General features: G+C 50.2%; 1 protein-coding gene across 1 annotated transcript in view; it reads left to right on the top strand.

The window, feature by feature from the left end:
• The first annotated feature begins 1,787 nt into the window (after positions 1 to 1,787).
• The window catches only part of LOC147097734 (N-acetylmuramoyl-L-alanine amidase-like), a 28,726-nt gene continuing 10,077 nt past the window's right edge, over positions 1,788 to 20,436 (top strand). Inside the window, exons 1-3 of the mRNA XM_085971778.1 lie at positions 1,788 to 1,967; positions 3,600 to 4,454; positions 19,345 to 19,555. Coding sequence (XP_085827904.1) covers positions 1,892 to 1,967; positions 3,600 to 4,454; positions 19,345 to 19,555 — 1,142 coding nt within the window. The 5' untranslated portion in view covers positions 1,788 to 1,891. The remainder of the gene's footprint in view (positions 1,968 to 3,599; positions 4,455 to 19,344; positions 19,556 to 20,436) is intronic.

Genomic DNA, 20,436 nt, shown 5'->3' with positions numbered 1-20,436 from the left:
GCCGGAGCGAAGGTCTATGACCGAGGCGGGCAGTATGCTGCATTGCGCCCCCGTGTCGCATAGAAAACAACGGCCGGAGATGGAGTTGGTTATGTAGGTGAGATTCTCGGAAGCACCGATCGCCATCGCGGCAGTGGGGGAAGTACCAGGACCGGCGTGCATGACTCGCGGCGGTCTATTCGACGGTCTGGTAACGAAAGTGCACGGCGAGCGGCAGCAGCGGGCCTTCGGGCCGAAACGAGCGTGGTAGTAGCAGAAACCGGTCGTCGGAGGCGCCTTTGTCGGAGCCGGGGCCGGGCTTTTCGTGGCGGGGCGTTGCGCGAGGGCGCAGTATTGTTGCCAGACCACGTAAACCTTATCCGCCTCTTCGGCGAGCGCGACGCAGTCTGCGGTTTCTGCTCAGCCGAGGGTCGCCTGTACTTGCTCAGGAAGTTGAGTAAGGAACAGTTTGCGAAACAGAAAGCACTGGGGCTCGGACCCCAGGAGAGTCAGCATATGACTCATCATTTCCGAGGGTTTGGAGTCTCCTAACCCTGGTTGAGCCAGTAAACGGCGAGCGTGCTCCGCTTTGGTGAGACCAAATACCTGCAGCAATCGTGTCTTGATGGCGACATACTTGTCAGCAGTCGGAGGACTCTCCAGCAGGCTGATGATTCTCGACGCCGTCGAGCTCTCGAGGGCGGAGACCACGTGGAGATATCTGGTCTGATCCTGAACGATGTTGCGGAGCTCAGATTGCGCCTCGGCTTGCACAAACCAAGAGGCTGCCTGTTGTTCCCAGAATTGGGGGAGCTTCAAGGCCACTGCATTGGCCTCCATCACTGGCCTGTGTTCGGCGTTCACCGCGAAAAACGATCGCGAGGAATCGGGGTCACCAATGTAGGAGTCTCTGCACTCCTAACAAAGAATCTATAACTTACTGGAAGTTAACAAACTGAATTTATTGTCTAAGAACTTTACAAAACAAGAAACTACAGGAGAAGCTCAAAACAGGCCTTTTCTCTTTCAATCCACACGAGGACTGGCTGGCCCCGCCCTCTACCTCTGACGTCATGACGTCATCACGTTTCCTGCCGAAGGGGACGTCACGTGACCCACGTGATGACGTCATCGCGTCAGATCACGACGTTGTCGATCTAGCTCTGTTTAACCAGAGCCAACTTGAAAGGTAATAACATTGGTTACAGACAATTAATGCTAGAGGTAATAACATTGGTTACAGACAATTATGTAAGTCACTTAGTGGTTTTGCCACAGAGCGATGGAAATTGGGGATGCACAAGAGGCCAGAATTGGAGGAGTGCAGAGATCTCGGGGGATTGTGGGGCTGGAGGAGGTTACAGAGATAGGGAGGGGGGCGAGGGCCAGGGAGGGATTTGAAAACAAAGAACAAAACTTTGAAGATTTGTGTCAGTCAAGTGGTTCATCAGCAACTTGAGAAGTGCAAATGAGGCGTTATTGCAGATGCATGTGATTGGCTGGCTCAGATCGCTTGACTCAACTACATCTAAAGCGTGCATTTTGATTGGCGGTGATTGAAGCCTACAAGAACCAACGCCGAGGGTTGGCTGTCTGCTCTGTCAGCCGGCTGTATGTGGCCTATGTACCATGTGTGTCGACAGTTTCAACCCAGTGCCGAGTGGACACTGGGCCTATCAAAGGCCCTGCAAATGGGGTCTAAAAAAAAATGATTCAACTACCCTTGTCAAAAGGGTTAGACATTTCAGACAGAGTTCACCAATCAGGGTCGGATAATATTGCATCAAAAACCAATTGAGCAACAAGTTGCTGGTTGGAGAAAGTAAAGTTCAAGCCAAGGCCACGTCAACTTGCAGATCAAACCGGACGATAACGGGAGCAAAGTTTCCTGCTCATTTCATGGACGCTGAAGATGTTTAGCGGAGTTGGAATTCTCGGCCGCTTTCTCTTCCTCTGGGTTTTCTACCCGTTCCTCTGGGCCGCTGAAGGTGAGCACTGAGTCCTTTCCGAGTCACACCCGCACTTTTTAAACTAGCGTCGATACAACCCGCGCATCAGAGACAGCATGACGCACAGTCGACGGTACATCGAGTGAAGGTAGCTCGTTGAGGGATTGAGCCAAGTTAGGACTGCAGCCAAAGCACTTTAACATTATCCCAACCCTGTGATGTGCTACTGCCTTGGAACGTCCTCTTGAATGAATTATTCGGTGTATTATGTAGATATCCGGGGTGGAAAATGCTTTAGTGTGAGCCCTTAAACCAGCACCTTTTCGCATGGATGTATAAGATCCCACTGGACTTTTTCCAAAGAAAAGCAGGGAGTTCTCCCGATGCCTTTGCTGGCATTCCTGCACCAAGACTACCAATATCAGATGGACTAGTCATTCATTAAAGAAAGAAAGAACTTGTATTTCTATAGCACCTTTCACAACCTCAGGACGTCCCACAGCACTTCACCGCCAATGAAGTACTTTTTGAAGTGTAGTCACTGTTGTAATGTGGGAAACGCAGCAGCCAATTTGCGCACAGCAAGCTCCCACAAACAGCAATGTGATAATGACCTGATCATCTGTTTTAGTGACGTTGATTGAGGGATAAAAATTGGCCCAGGACACCAGGGAGAACAGTGCGGCGCTCCCTCAGTACTGCCCCTCCGACAGTGCAGCGCTCCCTCAGTACTGCCCCTCAGACAGTGCAGCGCTCCCTCAGTACTGCCCCTCCGACAGTGCAGCACTCCCTCAGTATTGCCCCTCAGACAGTGCAGCGCTCCCTCAGTACTGCCCCTCCGACAGTGCGGCGCTCCCTCAGTACTGCCCCTCAGACAGTGCAGCACTCCCTCAGTACTGCCCCTCCGACAGTGCGGCGCTCCCTCAGTACTGCCCCTCAGACAGTGCAGCGCTCCCTCAGTACTGCCCCTCAGACAGTGCAGCGCTCCCTCAGTATTGCCCCTCAGACAGTGCAGCGCTCCCTCAGTACTGCCCCTCAGACAGTGCAGCGCTCCCTCAGTATTGCCCCTCAGACAGTGCAGCGCTCCCTCAGTACTGCCCCTCCGACAGTGCGGCGCTCCCTCAGTACTGCCCCTCCGACAGTGCAGCACTCCCTCAGTACTGCCCCTCCGACAGTGCAGTGCTCCCTCAGTATTGCCCCTCAGACAGTGCAGCGATCCCTCAGTACTGCCCCTCCGAGAGTGCGGTGCTCCCTCAGTACTGCTCCTCCGAGAGTGCGGCGCTCCCTCAGTACTGCCCCTCCAACAGTGCGGCACTCCCTCAGTACTGCCCCTCCGACAGTGCAGCGCTCCTTCAGTACTGCCCCTCTGACTGTGCAGCGCTCCCTCAGTACTGCCCCTCCGACTGTGCGGCACTCCCTCAGCACTGCCCCTCCAACAGTGCTGCGCTCCCTCAGTACTGCCCCTCCGACAATGCGGCGCTCCCTCAGCACTGCACAGGGAGTGTCGACCTAAATTCTGGTTGTTGTGAAAGGTGCTGTAGAAATGCAAGCCTTTCTTTCACTCAGAGGTGGATATCCAGTCACCCTTATATATGCGACAACACATTGCTGGTTGTTGAATAACTTCTGTGTCTTTCTGAAAGTCTTCATTTGTTTGATTCTTCTTTCCAGCAACACCAGACTATCACCTGAATAATGTCTTGAGCATCATCAAGGAGTTGGAAGATCATGTTCCTGCATTCACTATTCTCAACGTAACAGCCATCCTCCGAGATCTGCAAACGTCCAACCAGGATTACCATCACCTTCTCCTCGGTGAAACCTCAACACCTTCTGCCTCGCTGCAACTCCTATCTGAAGACCAGCGATCTTTCATTAAAGAGGTCATGAACCATCAAGTCGGCTCTTTGGCGGAACGTGGCGTGGTCCTCACTCCAGATGGAACGACAGTCGCTGTCGGGCATCTTGTTGTGGGAATTGAAGCCGGACTAAAGAGAAAAGTAGAGCACCGTTGGCCGGCTGGTGCAGGGGACCGCCCAGTCCCAGTCGATAATCTTTACGCGCTGACGTTGGCCAAGGACCTAGGGTTGGCATTCGTGGCCCATCACATGAACAGAAGCCAAGTGTTACTGGGACCTGACGGTTGCTGGGACAATGTGACTGCTCCTCAAGCTTTCACTGGGACGGGTCCATGGTCCCTGGCCACAAATGCTTTGATTAATGGAGGCATGGATGGCTTTATCCTGGGGAACTTCTTAACAGAACTCCGAGCTCCACTGCCCAAACTCAGCACAGTGTTGAACGATTACTATGGCGAGGTTCAGGGGCAAGCGGGCTTAAAAGCAAACGCGCGTCGGAAGAACTTTGCAGCAAAGGTTGACCTCGGTGATTTTACCAACCAGGTTCTAAGTGCAGTTTACCTGTACAACCACATCAGGAATGGTTCAATTCTCCAACATCTCGACTACAACATCATCAGAAAGATATCCGAGCAAGGAATTAAACAGTTTCATCATAGTTACCTCGGTAAGTCAACTATGGAAATAACTGGCACGCCCTTCAAAAAAACAAGTTAAAATAAAGCTCGTCAAGGATTTATTCAAAACACTCCCATTCTGTAATAAATTTCCTGGGACATTGCCCATGGTGAGTTAATAAATAATGTATGCAAGATTGCGAAGGAATTGAGGGAGCTTAGAAACTCGCTCCAAAGTGTCACCTAGTGGCCAAAGCCTGCAACTACACCATGACCGTTGACATAGAAAAACTGAATAGGAAGTATTGACAGGGCAATCTACTGTGGTACATGCTGACAGAAAAGTGGGACCAAAAGCTGTGCTAACAGAAAGTAAGGCCAGCTCGATAAGGTCCCGCATAAGAGATTAGCGTGTAAAGTTAAGGCACATGGGATTGGGGGCAAGGTACTGACTTGGATAGAGAACTGGTTGGCAGACAGGAAGCAAAGAGTTGGAATAAACGGGTCTTTTTCCAAGTGGCAGGCAGTGACTAGTGGGGTACTGTAAGGATCGGTGCTAGGACCCCAGCTATTCACAATATATATTAATGATCTGGACAAGGGAACTAGATGTAATATCTCCAGGTTTGCAGACGACGCAAAGTTGGGTGGGTGTGTGTGCTGTGAGGAGGATGCCGAGAAACTCCAGTATGATTTGGACAGGTTGGATGATTGGGCAGAAGCATGGCAGATGCAGTATAAATGCGAGGTTATCCACTTTGGTGGCAAAAACAGGAAGGCAGATTATTATCTGAACGGCAATAGATTGGGAGAAGGGGAAGTGCAACGAGACCTGGGTGTCCTTGTGCACCAGTCACTGAAGGTAAGCATGCAGGTGCAGCAGGCAGTTAAGAAGGCAAATGGTATGTTGGCCTTCGTAACGAGAGGGTTCGAGTACAGGAACAAGGATGTCTTGCTGTAGTTGTACAGGGCCTTGGTGAGACCACACCTTGAGTATTGTGTGCAGTTTTGGTTGCCTTATCTGAGGAAGGATGTTCTTGCCATGGAGGGAGTGCAGCGAAGATTCACCAGACTGATACCTGGGATGGCAGGAATGACATATGAGGAGAGATTGGGTCGATTGGGCTTATACTCGCTGGAGTTTAGAAGAATGAGAGGGGATCTCATTGAAACTTATAAAATTCTAACAGGACTAGACAGACTAGATGCAGGAAGGATGTTCCCGATGGCCGGGGATTCCAGAACCAGGGGTCACAGTCTAAGGATAAGGGGTAAGCCATTTAGGACAGAGATGAGGAGGAATTTCTTCACCCAGAGAGTGGTGAACCTGTGGAATTCTCTACCACACAAGGCAGTTGAGGCCAATTCATTAAATATATTCAAGAAGGAGTTAGATATATTTCTTAAGGCTAAAGGGATATGGGGAGAAGGCAGGGACAGGGTACTGAATTTGGATGATCAGCCATGATCTCATTGAATGGCGGAGCAGGCTCGAGGGGCCGAATGGCCTACTCCTGCTCCTATCTTCTATGTTTCTATGTTTCACAGAAGTGTTTTAAAAAAATATTATGTATAGATTGGTGTTTTTCTAATATCGTGGTACCTTGACCTCCCATGGATATCTATGGGGTCGGAGCCCCTCAATGCTGTGCCACTCAGTGACGGAGAGGAGACCCACGTGTCTCGGTCGGTCCCCTTGAAACAAGTGGGCTGCAGGTCCGGCCAATGAAACTGGGTAATTCCTGGACCCCAGGAGGGAACTGTGATCGAAGGCGAGCATTTCGATTACCGCCCCAACTCTGCCCCACACTCCCTGTGAGTGTAAACTCCTGCTCGGAGTGTGGGGAGGTGAAATTACCCCTCTGGCTGGTCAGAAACAAGCTTTAGGCTTTAATTTAATTGCAGGTTTCAAATGACATGCACAAAGATTTGAGTTTCGATTTTACTTGCAATACCACTTGTATTGAAGCCAATGGAATAAAAATAAGACACGATATACAGCACCAATTATTTCACTTCTAATCTTTCTTCTAAATCTTACACTGACATTTTGTGCTCATTAAAATGAGAGATGTAAGTGTTAGGAAATGGAACATGCATCCACTTTCAGCACCCAGTGTCAGTGCCAAACTTGTTCAAACTCAGCGAGCTGTCCCCATTCTGCCAGCATGGCATTTTCATTCCCGACACCATCTGTGCCTGTGGCTTCTTTAAGTAAGATTGCCAAATTAGTGACGAGCTAAGGTTAGTATCTCGTTAACCTGTCACTTTAATTCTCCGCTCCACTCCCACTCTGACCTCTCCATCCTCGGCCTCTTACATTGTTCCACTGAAGCTCAACGTAAGCTCGAGGAACAGCACCTCATCTTTTGATTAGGCACTTTACAGCCTTCTGGACTCAATATCGAGTTCAACAATTTCAGACCAAAACCTCGGCCCCTATCATTTTTTTTCCTTTTTTTTTCTCTCTCTCACATGGCAGCTGACATGAATCAACTGAGCGGCCTGCGGGTGGCGCTGTCCAGGGAGAGTATAAATACTCGGGCACAGGCCCAGCTTGCGCAGGACATTCTTAACAGGAACTAGTGAAGGACACAACTCGACCTCCATGTTGTAAAACAGTTGATTAAAGCTTTGTTTAACGCTTAGACCAAGTGCCTAGTAGTTTTCTTATGTCAGCAGCTGTCGATCATTCTGTCATTGCTCATCTAGAGTCATCTTTTGTTTCTCAACTTGTCCCATTACCATCTCCTTTTGCCTCACACCATCATCCCTTTTGTCATTTAATCTCTCCTGCCTTCCATCCTATCACAGACCTTCCCTTTTGTTCTTTCCTCCCTCCCCCCTCTCCCTGCCCCAGCACTTGCTTAAAACCTGTTACAGCTCCAAACTTTTCCAGTTCTGATGAAGGGTCATCAACCTGAAACATAGAAACATAGAAGATAGGAGCAGGAGTAGGCCATTCGGCCCCTCGAGCCTGCTCCGCCATTCCATGAGATCATGGTTGATCATCCAAACTCAGTACCCTGTCCCTGCTTTCTCCCCATATCCCTTGATCCCTTTAGCCTTAAGAAATATATCCAACTCCTTCTTGAATATATTTAATGAATTGGCCTCTACGGCCTTCTGTGGTAGAGAATTCCACAGGTTCACCACTCTCTGGGTGAATAAATTCCTCCTCATCTCAGTCCTAAATGGCTTACCCCTTATCCTTAGACTGTGACCCCTGGTTCTGGACTCCCCCGCCATCGGGAACATCCTTCCTGCATCTAGTCTGTCTAGTCCTGTTAGAATTTTATAAGTTTCAATGAGATCCCCTCTCATTCTTCTAAACTCCAGCGAGTATAAGCCCAACCGACCCAATCTCTCTTCATACGTCATTCCTGCCATCCCAGGTATCAGTCTGGTGAATCTTCGCTGCACTCCCTCCATGGCAAGAACGTCCTTCCTTAGATAAACAGTGACTCTGTTTCTCTCTCCACAGATGCTGCCGGATCGGCTGAGCGGTTCCAACATTTTCTGTTTTTATTTCAGATTTCCAGCACCCGCGATATTTTGTTTTTGTATTAGTATCTCGCTACTTGGGAGTTAGGTTGAGACTATCCAATCTCAGCTTCCCACTGTGATGTGCCAAATAATTGCCTGAATCCATGAGGTTAGCTTAAAACTAAAGGCTTTTATTAAGTAAGAACATGGCATCAAGTTAACACAGGGTAGCCATCATTCATCACCGACCCAGCCCTTGGTAGAACATTCCAGAAGAGGGGCGGGGCTAGGGAGGAGTATTAGTGGTTACACCGGTGGAACATTCCAGACATTAACAAGTACAACAACAACAACAACAACAATACAAATGCCAGAACACAGAGTTATTTCATCACATTCACCCCCTGCTATAGATTCAGTCTGTCAGGAGGTCTGATAATCCTCTGGGAACGACGTAACTCTTGCTGAGGCTCCTCCCGGAGTACTAACTCCGGTTCATTCGAATTCCCAGAATCATCAGTATTTTCCACACTGAGGGTTTGTGTCTCTGAAGGTCCAATACCACGACTGAAAACTCTACTCTCAGAGTCGAACTCTTTTCGAGCTCCAGCAGGTGCAAGATCTTTAATAGAGACCGTATCCTCTTGCCCATCCGGATATTGAATATACGCATACTGGGGATTAGCATGGAGGAGTTGTACTTCCTCCACCAGTGGATCAGTCTTGTGGCCTCTCACATGTCTGTGCAACAACACAGGGCCCGTGGTCGTCAACCATGTGGGTAACATTACTCCATTAGTAGCTTTTCTTGGAAAACGAAACATCCTTTCATGAGGGGTGGCATTCGTCGCTGTACACAAAAGAGACCTTATGGAATGCAGCATGTCTGGCAGGACATCCTGCCAGCGAGAGGTCGGCAGGCCTCACGACTTCAGAGACAGTACGATAGCCTTCCACACTGTCGCATTTTCTTTCTCGACCTGCCCATTACCACGAGGGTTATAGCTGGTAGTTCTATTCGTTGCAATCCCTTTCGATAGCAAAAACTGTCGCAATTCTTCGCTCATAAAGGAAGAACCCCTATCACTATGTATATAGTTATAGGTATGCCAAACAAGGAAAACAGTTGGCAGAGGCATTTAATTACAACAGCACTAGTCACATCCGGACAGGGGATAACAAAAGGGAACCGAGAGTACTCGTCTATAATATTAAGAAAATAGACATTACGGTCGCACGATGGAAGGGGACCTTTAAAATCGAGACTCAAACGCTCAAATGGTTGAGTTGCTTTAATAAGATGAGCTGGCTCGGACGGCTTATAGAAGCGGGGTTTGCATTCAGCACAAACATGACAGGTTTTGGTCATTGTCCGGACCTCCTCAATAGAGTAGGGTAGATTGTGGGACTTAATGAAGTGGTTCATTCTGGTAACCCCAGGGTGGCAGAGTGCGTCGTGGAGACTTTGAAGCTTATCTATACCTAGACTAGCACATACTCCTCGTGACAAAGCATCCGATGGCTCATTAAATACTCCAGGCCTGTACTGAATATCATAGTCATATGTTGACAGTTCTATTCGCCATCTTAAAATCTTATCATTTTTGATCTTGCCTCTCTGCTTAGTGTTGAACATAAAGGTCACGGATCGCTGGTCAGTAATGAGCGTAAAACATTGGCCAGCGAGATAATGTCTCCAATACCTGACTGCTTCGATAATCGCCTGTGCCTCCTTTTCCACTGAAGAATGTCGAACTTCTGGTCCTTGCAATGTACGAGAGAAGAAAGCTACTGGTCTACCAGCTTGGTTAAGAGTTGCTGCCAACGCAAAATCAGATGCATCACTTTCCACTTGAAAAGGGATCTTCTCATCCACGGCACATACCACTGCCTTCTCAATGTCCCGTTTGATATTCAGGAAAGCCTCCTGAGCTTCCGTCAATAGCGGAAAAGACGTTGACTTAATAAGAGGTCGGACTTTATCTGAGTAGTTAGCCACCCACTGGGCATAGTACGAGAAGAATCCCAGACACCTTCTTAAAGCTTTTACAGTGTGAGGTAAAGATAATTCCTTAAGTGGGAGTAATCTTTCAGGATCTGGCCCGATTACCCCATTCTCCACAACGCAACCAAGAATACACAAACGAGTAGTATTGAAGGTACACTTGTTTTCGTTGTAGGTCAGGTTTAACCTCTTTGCAGTCTCTAGGAATTTCAAGAGATTTTGATCATGCTCCCGTTGGTCGCGCCCACAGATAGTAACATTGTCCAGGTACGGGAATGTTGCTTCCAACGCGTATTCATCCACCATACGATCCATCTCCCGTTGGAAGACGGATACCCCATTCGTCACTCCAAAGGGCACCCTAAGGAATTGGTACAGGCGCCCATTAGCTTCGAAGGCCGTATAAGGTCGGTCTTCTATTTTAATGGGGAGTTGATGGTAGGCAGACTTTAAATCAATGGTGGAGAACACGCGGTACTGAACTATCTGGTTCACCATCTCATAAATACGAGGCAAAGGATAGGCGTCTAATTGGGTATACAAGTTTATAGTCTGGCTATAATCGACCACAAGTCTTTTCTTTTCATTAATTTTAACCACCACCACCTGGGCACGCCACGGGCTATTACTGTGTTCGATGATTCCCTTCCGTTCAAGCCTTTCCACTTCCTCTTTTATAAATGTTTTATCTTCTGAACTGTACCGTCGACTCTTAGTCGCTATAAGTCTACAATTAGGAGCAAGGTTCGCGAACAAAGAAGGCGGACTTACTTTTAAAGTAGAAAGGCCGCAGACTGTGAGTGGAGGCTGAGATCCTCCATACTTAAGGGTAACGCTCTCATGCTGACACTGGAAGTCCAAGCCTAAAATTAAGTTCACACACAACTGAGGTAATATGAGGAGTTTAAAGTCCTTATACTCTGTATCCTTAACGGTCAATGTGACTTTACAATATCCAGTTACCTCCAAAGTAAGGGACTTGGACACCATCACAATTTCACTTCGAGTAGGATACACCTTCAATGAACAGGAGTTAACAAGGTTGGGGTGTATAAAACTTTCAGTACTGCCACAGTCTATCAAACACCCAGTAGGACGACCATTAATCTTGATGTCCATCATAGATTTCGACAAGGAGCACGGTATGGTCTGGTCAACTGTAGCCAAGGCTAGAGTAAAACGATAGGCGGCAGCAGAGAAGACATCGGGTACAGGATTACCCTTACACACTTTACTAAAATGTCCCCGTTTCTTACATTTAAAACAGGTAGCCTCTCTGGCTGGGCATCTTTGCCTGGGGTGTTTAGATTGGCCACAAAAATAACACTTAGACCCATGGGGTACAGCCACAACAATAGGATTAAGTGGAGGCTCCATTGGTGTTATGGATGCCTCCATACTCGGAACACATGAGGCTGAGAGAGACACATGGGCTGATGCATACACTTCTAAGTTCTTCTGGGCTACATCTAACGATCGAGCAGTAGCGACGACCATTTTTAAAACTAACGAGTCGTTCTCGAGGAGTCTCTGTCTAATATAATTAGATCGGAGGCCAGATATGAAAGAATCATGGATGGCTTCTTCCTGATACACTATGGCAGAGACAGCCTTGTAGTTGCAATCCTTAGCCAAAGCCTTAAGGTCCTGCAGGAAATCGTCCAGAGATTCCTCGGGTAATTGCCTGCGAGTAGACAAAAGATACCTGGCGTATACTTCGTTAACCAACTTAAGGTACTGGGCCTTAAGGGCTGCGAGGGCCTCTTCATATGTAGTAATATATTCAATTATCGAGTAAGTTTGATGACTTACCAAGTTGGTTAGAAGACCCAACTTGTTAACCGTCGAATTGACCGATGCGATGAAGTGTTCAAAACATCGAAGCCAATGCGAAAATTTCTTCGACACGTCTGCCGAATGGGGATCGATATCCAGACGCTCTGGTTTCAAAAATCGATCCATCTTCCAAAAGTTGTTATTAATAAAATTGATGTGCCAAATAACTGCCTGAATCCATGAGGTTAAAGCTTAAAACTAAAGGCTTTTATTAAGTAAGAACATGGCATCAAGTTAACACAGGGCAACCATCATTCATCACCGACCCAGCCCTTGGTAGAACATTCCAGAAGAGGGGCGGGGCTAGGGAGGAGCATTAGTGGTTACACCGGTGGAACATTCCAGACATTAACAAGTACAACAACAACAACAACAATACAAATGCCAGAACACAGAGTTATTTCATCACAGACTGACAAGGAGAGAAGGCTCCACCCCATCAACTAGCCTGGGTTCAAACTGCGCTTCAGGGAGGTGACCCCCACTCAATCGCCCAGCCCAACATGCTAATGGCCTGGAACCTGCGGCCAGCTTCGCCGTCATTACCACCGCAAAATCCGGGCCAATTTATTCTTCTTCCACGTTTACTCCGTCTAGTTATACAGACAGGCATCGCAAAAACCGATTGTTCCGGGGAGGCTTGTCGTCTAACCCGCTCCTCGGCTTCTGCTCAGAATCGACGGTACATCACAGGAAAAGCCTTTTTCATTCGTGCGGCCAGAATGACCCTCAACCAAACCTAACTCAACAGGACAAAAAGAAAATACTGCGGGTGCTGGAAATCTGAAATAAAAAGAGGAAATGCTGGAGACACTCAGCGGGTCAGGCAGCGTCCGTGGAAAGAGAAACAGAGTTAACGCTTCAGGTCGGTGACCCTTCATCAGAACTGGAAAAAAGCAGGAAATGGAACAGATTTTTAAGCAAGTGTAGGAGCTGGGAAAGGGGGGAGGGGAGGAAAGAACAAAAGGGAAGGTCTGTGATAGGGTGGAAAGCAGGAGAGATTAAGAGACATTAAGAGATATTCAAGGCGAGAGGAGATGGTAATGGGGCAGGTTAAGAAATAAAGGATGGCTCTAGATGGAGTGTGAATTGCGCTGGCAGAATGAAAGACAGCTGACAGGACTGGACAGACTAGATGCAGGAAGGACGTTCCCGATGGCGGGGGAGTCCAGAACCAGGGGTCACAGTCTAAGGATAAGGGGTAAGCCATTTAGGACAGAGATGAGGAGGAATTTCTTCACCCAGAGAGTGGTGAACCTGTGGAATTCTCTACCACAGAAGGCAGTGGAGGCCAATTCATTAAATATATTCAAGAAGGAGTTGGATATATTTCTTAAGGCTAAAGGGATCAAGGGATATGGGGAGAAAGCAGGGACAGGGTACTGAATTTGGATGATCAGCCATGATCGCATTGAATGGCGGAGTAGGCTCGAGGGGCCGAATGGCCTACTCCTGCTCCTATCTTCTATGTTTCTATGTTTCTGCCATGTGGGTCAATAGGGGTCAGTCTGACTCTGTGCGTTAGTGTAAACTGGGCGATAGCGAATCAGCCGCCCGCTTTACATCCCTTCCCACTTTTAGTTCCATTGACTTAAGAGGTCTCCCCATATTGTCTTGTGCCATGTACATCTGCCTTACTACTACTTTATTTACTTTTTGCATCAATCTCCTTTGCCATTTGCCCGGAGCCAGTCCCGACCTCATCCAATGTCCACGCACCTTCCAGCAGGAGGCACTAGCTGCCAGTCTGGAACGGGAACCCCGACTGATGGCACCAAGAATGCTGCCCTGGTCTGAGACTGGCCAACTCAGCAGCAGCTGGTGGTCGGTCTAACCCGGGAGTTCCAGGTCCCACCCTAAAAGGACAGGGGCAGCACTGCCGGCCCGGCCTGACCCTGCCGTGACCCCAGCCCAACTTCCTGTGTCGGGGGGGGGGGGGGGGGGGTGGTCATTCCGTATTCACAGCTGGATTCCCGTCAGCAAGTTAGGAGCCCACCAGAGAGACCACAGCCTGCTGCTGCAGCTCCTGAAAGAGCCGGTGTTATGTCTGACATTGGTGATAGATACTCGATTGCCTTGGCCTGAGCACATGGAGTTTGATAGTGCTGTTATCATTGTATTGTGTATAGGTATTCGATTGCTTGTGCCTGGGTGTCTGTGTGTGGCAGCCATTATAAAAGCAACATGAACTGAACTCTGCTTACGGTCTCTGGATTATCTTTGCAAACGCAACATTTGGCGACAAGGATGGCTGAAATCTCTCTTCCACCACCTCCTCCCTTCCTTGCACTACCCGGTGAGCCCCCGATCCCATGGGTTCGCTGGTTACAGTCCTTTGAAACCTATCTCATTGCTCTTGGACTAGAAACTGTGAGTACGGCTCGGAAAAAGGCACTGTTATCCCATTGCTTGGGAGTGGAGGGCCAGCATGTTCTTGGGACATTATGCACAGCAGACTCAATTCAAACATATGATGAGGCTGTGGCTCTATTAAGCACACACTTCTCTGCCCCACAAAGTGCCCTCCTGCGGCGATTCATTTTTAAACAGCGTCACCAACTCCCCGGCGAGTCGGTGCATCAATACGTGGCTAATTTGAGGGGGTTAGCTAGCTCGTGCAAGTTCGGTGCACTACAAGATGAGATGGTGCATGATCAACTAATAGAGCACACCAACAACGTGAGAGTGCGTGAAAGACTGTTACTTGAGTCCGACGATCTGTCGTTGTCACAGGCAGTCAACATTGCCTTTCAAGTGGAGTCTGCAGCCGAATGTGCAGCGAAACTAGCACACACACCCAGTGACAGCGCCCTCGGCTCCGACAGCCCTGGCACTGTAATGCTCGCGCGACGGCAGTAACGCGCACTACCGCGGCAACAGTGTGGAAACTGCGGATCTCGTTCACATGTTACCAGAGCGCAGAATTGCCCCGTGCGTGGCCAAGCCTGTCGCAATTGTGGAAAACAAAATCACTTTGCCAATGTCTGCCGCTCTGCCCCGGTTGCTACAAATGAACACTCTCAGTCCTCAAGCACTATAATTCACAATGTGAGCTCTGGGCCAGTAGTGGCTTTCAAGTCATGCACAATTAACCTGAATGATGTATGCATCCCTCTGTTGTTGGATACCGGTGCCAGCGTCTCACTGCTGAATGTGGACACATTCAAATGCTTTTTCAGCTCCTTGCCACTCTCTGTGCCCTCCTCTACCCTTTGCAGGTATGGTAATTCGAAAATTGGACTGGTGGGCTCAGTCAACCTCACTGTACGCTATGGAACAAAAGTTTTGCCAGATTTTTGTTTTCATGTGGCACGCCAAGGAGCTAACTGATGGGACTGGATCTTTTCACTGACCTGGGTTTTTCTCTCTTGGACACCGGCGGGTCTGCGATTCTACACGTCGCCTCACCGTGGCGCCAAACATGGCCAGCACTCTTCGAGGGTCTGGGCTGCCTGACTGCCTTCACCCACCAGCCCATGGTTGACTCCACCGTTACCCCTGTCATTCAGCCACTGCGCCGCATCCCGCTTGCTCTCTGTGACGGGGTCACAGCTGAACTAAAGCAGCTACTGGAAGCCGGCGTCATCGAACCAGTTGATGCCTCCCCATGGGTCTCCAACCTGATGGTCGCAACAAAAAAGTCAGGTGGTCTACGCATCTGTGTCGATCTTCGAGCAGTGAATAAGGCTGTAATCCCTGACAAGTATCCACTGCCCACGTCAGAGGAACTCACAGCGCAGTTCTATGATTCCATCCTGTTCTCGAAACTGGACCTTCGACAGGGCTATCTACAGGTTCCCCTCCACCCCAGCAGCAGGGACCTCACTGCTTTTGTGACACATGCTGGCGTCTTTCGGTACACCAGGATGCCATTTGGACTTAGCTCTGCACCCAGCTGCTTCCAAAAGGTGATGTCCTCTGTGCTCGCGGGCATTCTTGGGGTGGCCATCTACCTGGATGACATCGTCGTGCATGGGCCCTCGACCTCCACTCACGACGAACGCCTTCACAGAGTTTTTACAGCTCTAGCAAAACACAAGCTCACACTGAATGGCGAAAAGTGTGTCTTTGCTGTTTCAGAGATCGAATTTGTGGGGTTTCGGTTGTTGGCTGACTGTATATCTCCACTCCAGTCAAACGTGGATGCCATTCACAGCATCCCAGAATCGAGCTCTGCAGCACAGGTTGCCTCCTTCCTTGGCATGACTGGGTACTACCTGAAGTTTTTGCCCCAGTACTCAGCCACCACAGCCCCACTGCGCCAGCTCCTGCGAAAGGATGAGCCCTGGGTGTGGTCACAAGCCTGTACGGAAGCTGTTCGCCTCCTCAAAACGCAGCTCACGTCGCCTCCAGTGTTGGCTCACTTTGACGTCGCCAGCCCCACCCTCGTCACCTGCGACGCGTCCGCTGCAGCTGTGGGGGCGGTGTTATTGCAGATACAGAATGGAGTGGAGAAACCAATTGCCTTTGCCTCCCGAGCCCTTAGCCCCACCGAACAGAAGTACTCAGTAGGCGAGCGTGAGGCGCTGGCGTGCGTCTGGGCATGTGAGCGGTGGCACCTGTACACGTATGGCCGTGCCTTCACCCTGCGAACCGATCACCAGGCTCTCACTGCCCTGCTGTCGACATCCGGCACGGGCCACAGACCACTGCGTCTACACCGCTGGTCTGACCGCCTCCGCCAATACAATTTCAGTCTCCAGTTCATACCAGGACGTGACAATGTTGTTGCAGATCTGCTCTCCCGCACTGTCTCTGCCCCAGCCCCACTCGTCGGGTCTGAACATGTGGAACAGGATATCGTCCAGATGCTGCACACGCCTCTCCAAACCACAGTCTCTCTCCAGGAGCTCAAAGAGGCCTCTGAACAGGATCCGGCCCTCTCCCAGCTGTGCACCTTCATCAGAGATGGCTGGCCTCGCAAGGTGTCTGAGGAACTGTCTGCCTACTCCAGAGTTAAAGAGGAGCTCTCCTGCTGGAATGACTCCTGTGTTGCACGTGGGCTCTGCACTGTGGTCCCAAGTGCCCTTCATGCGCGTGTTTTATCCATGGCGCATGAGGGCCTCTTGGGCATAGTGAAGCTCAAACAACGATGCCGAGACCTAGTGTGGTGGCCGGGTATCGACAGGGGAATCGAGGCCCTGGTCAAGGACTGTGCAGCCTGCCTTGTAAGTGGCAAGACTGGCCACCAAGCTCCCCCACCCCTGCAACCCCTTGCCTGGCCCCCTCAGCCCTGGGAGCACCTGCAGCTGGACGTCTGCGGGGAGATCCATGGTGTCCCCCACCATCAACGGTTCCTAGTGGTGACCTATGACCTGCACTCAAAATGGCCAGAGGTCACTGCCGTGGGCTCCGTCACCTCTCGGGTCATCATTGATATCCTTGAGTCCCTCTTCTCCCGCTGGGGGCATCCAAAGGTCATCACCACAGACAATGGCCCCCAAATGGTCTCTTCGGAACTCTCCCCTTACCTTGTGAGCAAGGGCATCCGTCACATTCGCACAGCGTACTACCACCCCGAGTCAAATGGGGGGGGGGGTGGAGTGTTTTAACCAGACACTGAAAAATGACCTCAGAGCACACCTAACCCAGGGGTGTACGTTTGACAAGGCCCTCCTCCACACACTGCTGCACTACAGAGCCTCCCAGCATTCCACTACAGGGGTCTTACCCGCATCCCTCATGCTAGGCCGTGAGCTCATGCTGCCCCTTGGCAGGCTCCGCCCCTCGCTAGCTCAGAGCCCTGCTCCACCGGCTCAAGCCACAGTCGCTAGACAGCAGGAGAAGATGAAACTCCGCTTTGACCAGTCGAAGAGGGCCAAGGCGCCCAACATCTCAGTCTCTGATTGGGTCAGAGTCCGCAGGCCTCACCGTAATAATAAGATGGCGTCATTCTGGTCCTCCCCTCTCCAAATCAGCTGCCAACTTGGACCAGCCACTTTCTGCCTCACTGACGGCTCTCGGTGGCATGCCAGCCGCCTTCGGAAGGTGCCAGCACCCCCTGATGCGGGATTATACGGACCTAACCCCCAAGCCTTACCCCCAGAGTGGCAGGATGCACATGTGACTCAGCCAGCCAACCCCCAAGCAGATATTGTGCCTCAGCCTGTTCCTCAGCAGTCCCCACTTCGGCCTGCTCTTCACCAGTCCACACCTCGGCCTGTTCGTACACGTTCTCGCCCTGGCCACCTACAGGACTTTGTCACTACATTTCATGTTTGAAATTCTGTGAGGGGGGAGGAAATGTTATGTCTGACATTGGTGATAGGTACTCGATTGCCTTGGCCTGAGCACATGGAGTTTGATAGTGCTGTGATCATTGTATTGTGTGTAGGTATTCGATTGCTTTTGCCTGGAAGTGTCTGTGTGTGGCAGCCATTATAAAAGCAGCATGAACTGAACTCTGCTTACGGTCTCTGGATTATCTTTGCAAACGCAACAGCCGGGAGTGACATTATAGGATCCACAGGGGCCTGTGAAATGGAGCAGCGTCGGCCCACACCCGGGCCTTCGCCAGTTAAGCGATCGGAGGAAGGGGAGGCCTCCTGTAGGCCCTCCGCCTCCATTTGCGGAACGCGGGGGTCAAGTCCCATCACCGGCCCCCGGTCCGGCCACCATGAGTTTCCAGGCTGTCCTGGGGAGCAGGAGGAACAGGGACGGGCGGGAGAGAACTGGATTGGAAAACCTGGAACTTGCATATGTTGGGCGATGGAGGAGGAGGAGGAGCGGGGACAATTCACGTTGCCCGATGATGCCCTCATTGGCACCACTTTCCCGCCCGATTACGAGCAGGTGTAGAATTCAGCCCCAGTTCTTCTACACTCAGCTCCACACCACATAGCGAAGTTACACAGAATCTACAGCACATACACAGGCCATTCGGCCCAACTGGTCCGTGCCGGTGTTTCTGCTCCACACGAGCCTCCTCCCGCCCCCACTTCATCTCACCCCATCAACATGGGGAGCGGGCGGGGAAGTGAAGCTGAGGTAAAAGATCAGCCGTGATCTTTTTGAATGGCGGAGCAGGCTCGAGGGGCCCTACGGCCGACTCCTGCTCCTAATTCGTATGCTCTTAACATGTGTCAGCTGTGGCTCAGTGGGCAGCACACTCGCCTCTGAGTCAGAATATTGTGGGTTTAAGTCCCACTCCAGGGACTTGACCACAAAAATCTAGGCTGACACTCCCAGTGCAGTGCTGAAGGAGCGCTGCACTGTCGGAGGTGCCGTCTTTCAGATGAGACGTTAAACCGAGGCCCCGTCTGCTCTCTCAGGTGGACGTAAAAGATCCCACGGCCACTATTTTAAAGAAGGCGAGTTCTCCCTGGTGCCCTGGGGCCAATATTTATCCCACAACCAACATCACTAAAACAGATGATCGGGTCATTATCTCATTGCTCTTTGTGGGAGCTTGCTGTGCGCAAATTGGATGCCGCGTTTCCCACATTACAACAGTGACTGCACTTCAAAAAAAGTACTTCATTGGCTGTAAAGCACTTTGGGACGTCCTGAGGTTGTGATAGGCTGGAGAAATGCGAGTCTCTCTTTGTTTCTAAGGTGTCCGTGATTCGCTCTTTCTTTGCTCCCCAGCGTCAGCGTGTCTTTATTCTTTGCAGAATGCCCCGCCATTATTCCTCGCTGTATGTGGGCCGCCAAGGCCTACAAAGGGAGGCCCGTGTACTTGGCGCTGCCCCTACGCTTTGTCTACATCCACCATACCTACCAGCCAAGCCGACCCTGCACCAATTTCTGGGACTGCGCGGCGGACATGAGGAGCATGCAACGCTTCCACCAGGACGAGCGGCAATGGCACGACATCGCATACAAGTAAGGAGCCTGCTTCACTTCATGTCCTGAGGGATTACAAAGTATTAACAGCACAGCAACAGTCCAATCAGCCCTACTGGTCCGTGCCGGTGTTTATGCTCCACACCAGCCTGCTCCCACCCTACTTCATCTCACCCTATCATTATGACCCTCTATTCCTTTCTCCCTCAAGTACAAAGGGATCTGGGGGTCCTGGTGCATGAAACACAAAAGGTTAGTATGCAGGTACAGCAGGTGATCAGGAAGGCCAATGGAATCTTGGCTTTTATTGCAAGGGGGATGGAGTAGAAAAGCAGGGAAGTCTTGCTGCAGTTATACAGGGTACTGGTGAGGCCACACCTGGAATATTGCGTGCAGTTTTGGTTTCCATATTTAAGAAAAGATATACTTGCTCTCGAGGCGGTTCAGAGAAGGTTCACTCGGTTGATTCTGGAGATGAGGGGGTTGACGTATGAGGAAAGGTTGAGTAAGTTGGGCCTCTACTCATTGGAGTTCAGAAGAATGAGAGGCGATCTTATCGAAACATATAAGATTGTGAGGGGGCTTGATCGGGTGGATGCGGTGAGGATGTTTCCACTGATGGGTGAGACTAGAACTAGGGGGCATAATCTTAGAATAAGGGGCTGCCGTTTCAAAACTGAGATGAGGAGAAACTTCTTCACTCAGAGGGTAGTAAATCTATGGAATTTGCTACCCCAGAGAGCTGTGGAAGCTGCAACATTAAATAAATTTAAAACGGAGATAGACAGTTTCCTAGCAGATAAGGGAATTAGGGGTTACGGGGAGAGGGCAGGGAAGTGGACGTGAGTCTAGTTTCGGATCAGCCATGATCCTATTGAATGGCGGAGCAGGCCGAGGGGCCGTATGGCCTACTCCTGCTC

Source organism: Somniosus microcephalus, chromosome 31 (assembly GCF_052327205.1).
Source record: "Somniosus microcephalus isolate GS21.2 chromosome 31, FLI_Smic_1.0, whole genome shotgun sequence".
In the NCBI taxonomy this organism is placed as follows: domain Eukaryota; kingdom Metazoa; phylum Chordata; class Chondrichthyes; order Squaliformes; family Somniosidae; genus Somniosus; species Somniosus microcephalus.
Note: the sequence above shows the minus strand (reverse complement) of the source record. Positions and strands in the feature narration are given on the sequence as shown.